General features: G+C 52.6%; 1 protein-coding gene across 1 annotated transcript; it reads left to right on the top strand.

The window, feature by feature from the left end:
• Positions 1 to 244: 244 nt before the first annotated feature.
• On the top strand, positions 245 to 3,927 carry LOC310767361 (uncharacterized protein; the record flags this gene model as incomplete). The annotated part of the gene is made up of 3 exons (XM_083624231.1): positions 245 to 633; positions 678 to 2,122; positions 3,872 to 3,927. Exons 1-3 carry the CDS (start codon positions 449 to 451, stop codon positions 3,925 to 3,927), a joined length of 1,686 nt encoding a protein of 561 aa, XP_083480357.1. The 5' UTR covers positions 245 to 448.
• Positions 3,928 to 4,377: the final 450 nt, after the last annotated feature.

Below are 4,377 nucleotides of genomic sequence, written 5' to 3' on the forward strand. Positions count from 1 at the left end.
AAGCCTCAAAAAGACTGCTCTGCTGCCCAGGAGGACTCCCCTGTGAGTGCCTGAGGGCCCTGCTCCTTCCTGCCACTTACCACCTGACCCAGGGCGGGGCCTGAAGCCTCACAAGGACTGCTCCTGTCACTTACTATCTGGCCCAGGTGGGGCCTCACAGGGACGATTGTTGCCACTGATGCTGCTACTGCCCAGGAGGACCCGGAGGGGTGCAGAATTCTTTTTAACATGTTTTAAAATGTTCCTTTCCCTTTAGATTTTTTATATATGGGGGTGGGATGGATGTTTGGGTGGGCTTGGGAATTTGTTAGATTTTGATGAATTTGTAATTTTTGCAGTTTTTATTTGTATTGTTTTATTGTTTTCTGGGTTGTTTTTGTTTTTTTGTTTTTATTGTTTTAAGGTTTTATTGTTTTAGGCTGCGAAAGAATAACATTAATTGCCATCAATGGAGGCTACTATGAGGCTTGGGATTGCTACCGTGGAGGGGCAAGGGAGGTATGGCAGTGGGGGCAGATGTTATAGGCGAAGGGGATCGAGATATGGATATGCTCGTACCCCTTCCAATCTGCGCCTCATCCCGAGGGACAAGAGTAGGGTGAGCAAGGATTACTCACCTCCATCACTGGTGCTGTGCAATGCCAGGTCTATAGGCAACAAAACCGCCACCCTGCGAGATTTATCTCGCAGGGGGTCGACCTGGCTTGTGTGACGGAGACCTGGGTGCGCGAAGGGGCAACAGTTACCTTACGAGAGATGGCGCCCCCAGGTTTCTCTATCCTCCACCAGTCCCGGACTGTGGGCCGGGGGGGAGGGGTGGCATTATTAATCCGGGAAGATTGTCCTTTCAGGGCTCTACCATCGCCATCGATCCCCGGCATTGAATGTGTTGGCCTAGTGTGGGGCTCCGAGAAGAGCTTGGCTGTCTGGCTGGTGTACCAGCCACCTAGCGCACCAGCAGCCACCCTGTCAGGCCTATTGGAGGTGGTGGCCGGCTGGGCCTTGGAGTTCCCTAACCTATTGGTATTGGGGGACTTCAGCATCCATGCTGATGCCACTTCCTCCTCACAGGCTCTGGACCTGGTGTCTTCCATGGCGACACTAGGGCTCTCCCAGTTTGTTTCGGGCCCCACACATCAAGCAGGCCACACGCTGGATTTGATCTTTGGCGTAGGTATAGATGTGATCATGTCTCCTTCGATGAAGGTGCCATGGTCTGATCACTACACTCTGAAAGCCAGGATTGACTTTCCACCCCCACCCTGCTTAGGTGGCGAGCCGATTTGGGCTCGCCCGCAGAGGCTGATGAACCCTGATAGATTCCGCCAAGCCTTGCGGGACCTTGCTCCCCCTGGCGACTCATTGACTGAGCTTGTTGAGGGCTGGAATATCCAGCTCCTGGCAGCCATCGATGAGATCGCACCGAAGCGCCCTCTGCGACCCCGCAGAAACCGGGCTCCCTGGTTTACCGAGGAGCTCCGGAAAATGAAGCGGGACCTCAGACGGCTAGAGCGAGTATGGCGGGGTGCCCGTGACGGAGCCTCAAGAACATCTTATAGGGCTTTTATGAAAACCTACGAGATGGCGGTGAAGGCTGCTAAGAAGTCCTACTTCTCGGCCTCCATTGCATCCGCTAGCTCTCGCCCGGTGCAATTATTTAGTATAATCAGGTCTTTAACGTCCCTTGAGGGACAGCCAAATTTAAATAACAATTTGACACACAGCTGTGAGGCATTTGCAAGCTTTTTTGCGGAGAAGGTCTTGTTGCTCCGCCATGACCTCCCTGCCAATTTGGATACAATAAAGGAACTGGAGGCCCCTCGACTGTTCTCGGGTCCAGTATTGGACCACTTCGACCGGATATCCCCAGCCGATGTGGACAGACTCCTCCGAGCTGGAAAGCCCACCACCTGTCCTCTCGACCCGTGCCCGTCTTGGCTGATTAGAGTGTGTCCAGATGAGGTGCGGGCCCTCCTGGGGGATATCATCAATTTGTCCCTTGGCACAGGGACATTCCCAGGGGAACTGAAGGAGGCAGTGGTGCGCCCGCTCTTAAAGAAAACATCATTAGATCCTTTAGATCTATCCAAATACCGCCCGGTTTTGAATCTTCCATTCCCGGGTAAGGTGATTGAGAGAGCGGTTGCTGAACAGCTTGGTGGGTTTCTGGATGAAACATCGGCTTTGGATCCATTCCAGTCCGGCTTCTGCACTGGTCATGGGACCGAGACGGCTCTGGTTGCCCTAACAGATGATCTTCGTAGACAGCTGGATCGAGGCGGGTCGGGGCTGCTGATTCTTCTAGATCTGTCAGCAGCTTTCGACATGGTCGATCACAAACTTCTGGACCACCACCTTGCCGACATGGGGATCCAGGGCACAGTCCTTCAGTGGCTGCGCTCGTTTCTCTCTGGTCGGGGACAGAGGGTGGCGCTTGGGGGGGAATTGTCATCACGCCACTCCTTGGTGTGTGGAGTACCTCAGGGTGCGATACTGTCCCCGATGCTTTTCAACATCTTTAAGCGCCCCCTCTCCCAGCTTGTCCGGAGTTTTGGGCTGGGTTGCCATCAGTATGCCGATGACACCCAACTCTATCCGTTGATGGATGGCCATCCTGACTCGGCCCCAGACACACTGACCAGATGTTTGGAAGCTGTGGCTGGATGGTTATGTGGGAGCCGGTTGAAGCTAAATCCTTCGAAGACAGGGGTCCTGTGGCTGGGACGGGACGATATGGGATTGGGGGGGCAACTCCCATCTCTTGTGGGGGTGCAATTAGTGCCAGCACCGTCCATTAAGAGTTTGGGTGTAATCTTCGACACCTCCCTTTCCATGGAGGCGCAGATTGCAGCTATAACAAAGGCGGCATTTTTCCATCTCCGCCAAGCTAAGCAGTTGGCTCCTTACCTCTTTCGCCCTGACCTAGCCACTGTGATCCATGCGACGGTCACCTCCAGACTGGATTATTGTAACTCGCTCTACGTGGGACTGCCCTTGAGACTGACCCAGAAACTCCAGCGGGTGCAGAATGCTGCAGCGAGACTCCTTATGGGGTCTTCACTGCGAGATCACATTCACCCGGTGCTATACCAGCTGCACTGGCTCCCGGTGGAGTACAGGATCAGGTTTAAGGTGCTGGTTTTAACCTTTGAAGTCCTATATGGCCTAGGACCCTCGTACCTACGGGACTGCCTCTCCTGGTATGCCCCACAGAGAAACTTACGGTCTTCAAATAAAAACATCTTGAAGGTCTCAGGCCACAGAGAAGTTAGGCTGGCCTCAACTAGAGCCAGGGCTTTTTCGGCTGTGGCTCCGACCTGGTGGAACACTCTGTCACAAGAGACTAGGGCCCTGCGGGACTTGACATCTTTCCGCAGGGCCTGCAAGACAGAGCTGTTCCGCCAGGCCTTTGGCCAGGGCACAGCCTGACTCCCTCCTTTGGCAATCTTTGCGGAGCTCTGGCCCAATGGTGGCCAGTGGCTTGAATTTAATTAATTTTATAATGAATGATTTTAGAGTGTTGTCTGTGCTGTACTTTTGTACTGTTTTATTGTTGTTAGCCGCCCTGAGCCCGGCTTCGGCTAGGGAGGGCGGGATATAAATAAAATTATTATTATTATTATTATTATTATTATTATTATTATTATTATTATTAGAACTGCTACCACTGATAATATTGGATGAGATTAGATAACTGTCTGGCTGGTGTATAATGATGCATGTCGGTTTACCAGGGCCACCACTGATCTGATTCCTCAAGCAATTTTTTTCTGCCCTCCCACCATCCAAGACCTTGCTACTTTTAGCTGTGGCAACCAAAGGAAAATCAATAAAACAGGCAAAGAGATGGGGTTTGAACCTTTCTGCCCAGGTCACCTGGTCAAGATGCAAATGGTCCTTCCATTGGCCATGAGACCGGTCATTTGATGTTCTGGGAGGGAGCAACAATCCCCTTCTTTTGCTAAGCAGCACAAAGAGGGATGCGGGTGGCGCTGGGCCTAGGGCTTGCCAGTTGGAAGGTCGGCGGTTCGAATCCCCGCAATGGAGGACTGTAATTATCTGCCCGCCCACCCCGGCCAGACTGGCTATATGCACTAAGGTCTGCAATGGGGAACCCTGCTAGATGTGCATAGGCTCTTCCTAAGGGACGCGGGTGGCGCTGTGGTCTAAACCACTGAGCCTATTTGGCTTGATGATCAGAAGGTCAGTGGTTTGAATCCCCACAATGGGGTGAGCTCCCATTGCTTTGTCCCAGCTCCTGCGAACCTAGTAGTTCGAAAGCACACCAGTACAAGTAGATAAATAGGTACCGCTCCAGCAGGAAGGTAAACGGCGTTTCCGTGTGCTGCTCTGGTTCGCCAGAAGCGGCTTAGTCAT

This window comes from Podarcis filfolensis (genome assembly GCF_964270895.1).
Source record: "Podarcis filfolensis genome assembly, chromosome: 7".
Lineage (NCBI taxonomy): Eukaryota > Metazoa > Chordata > Lepidosauria > Squamata > Lacertidae > Podarcis > Podarcis filfolensis.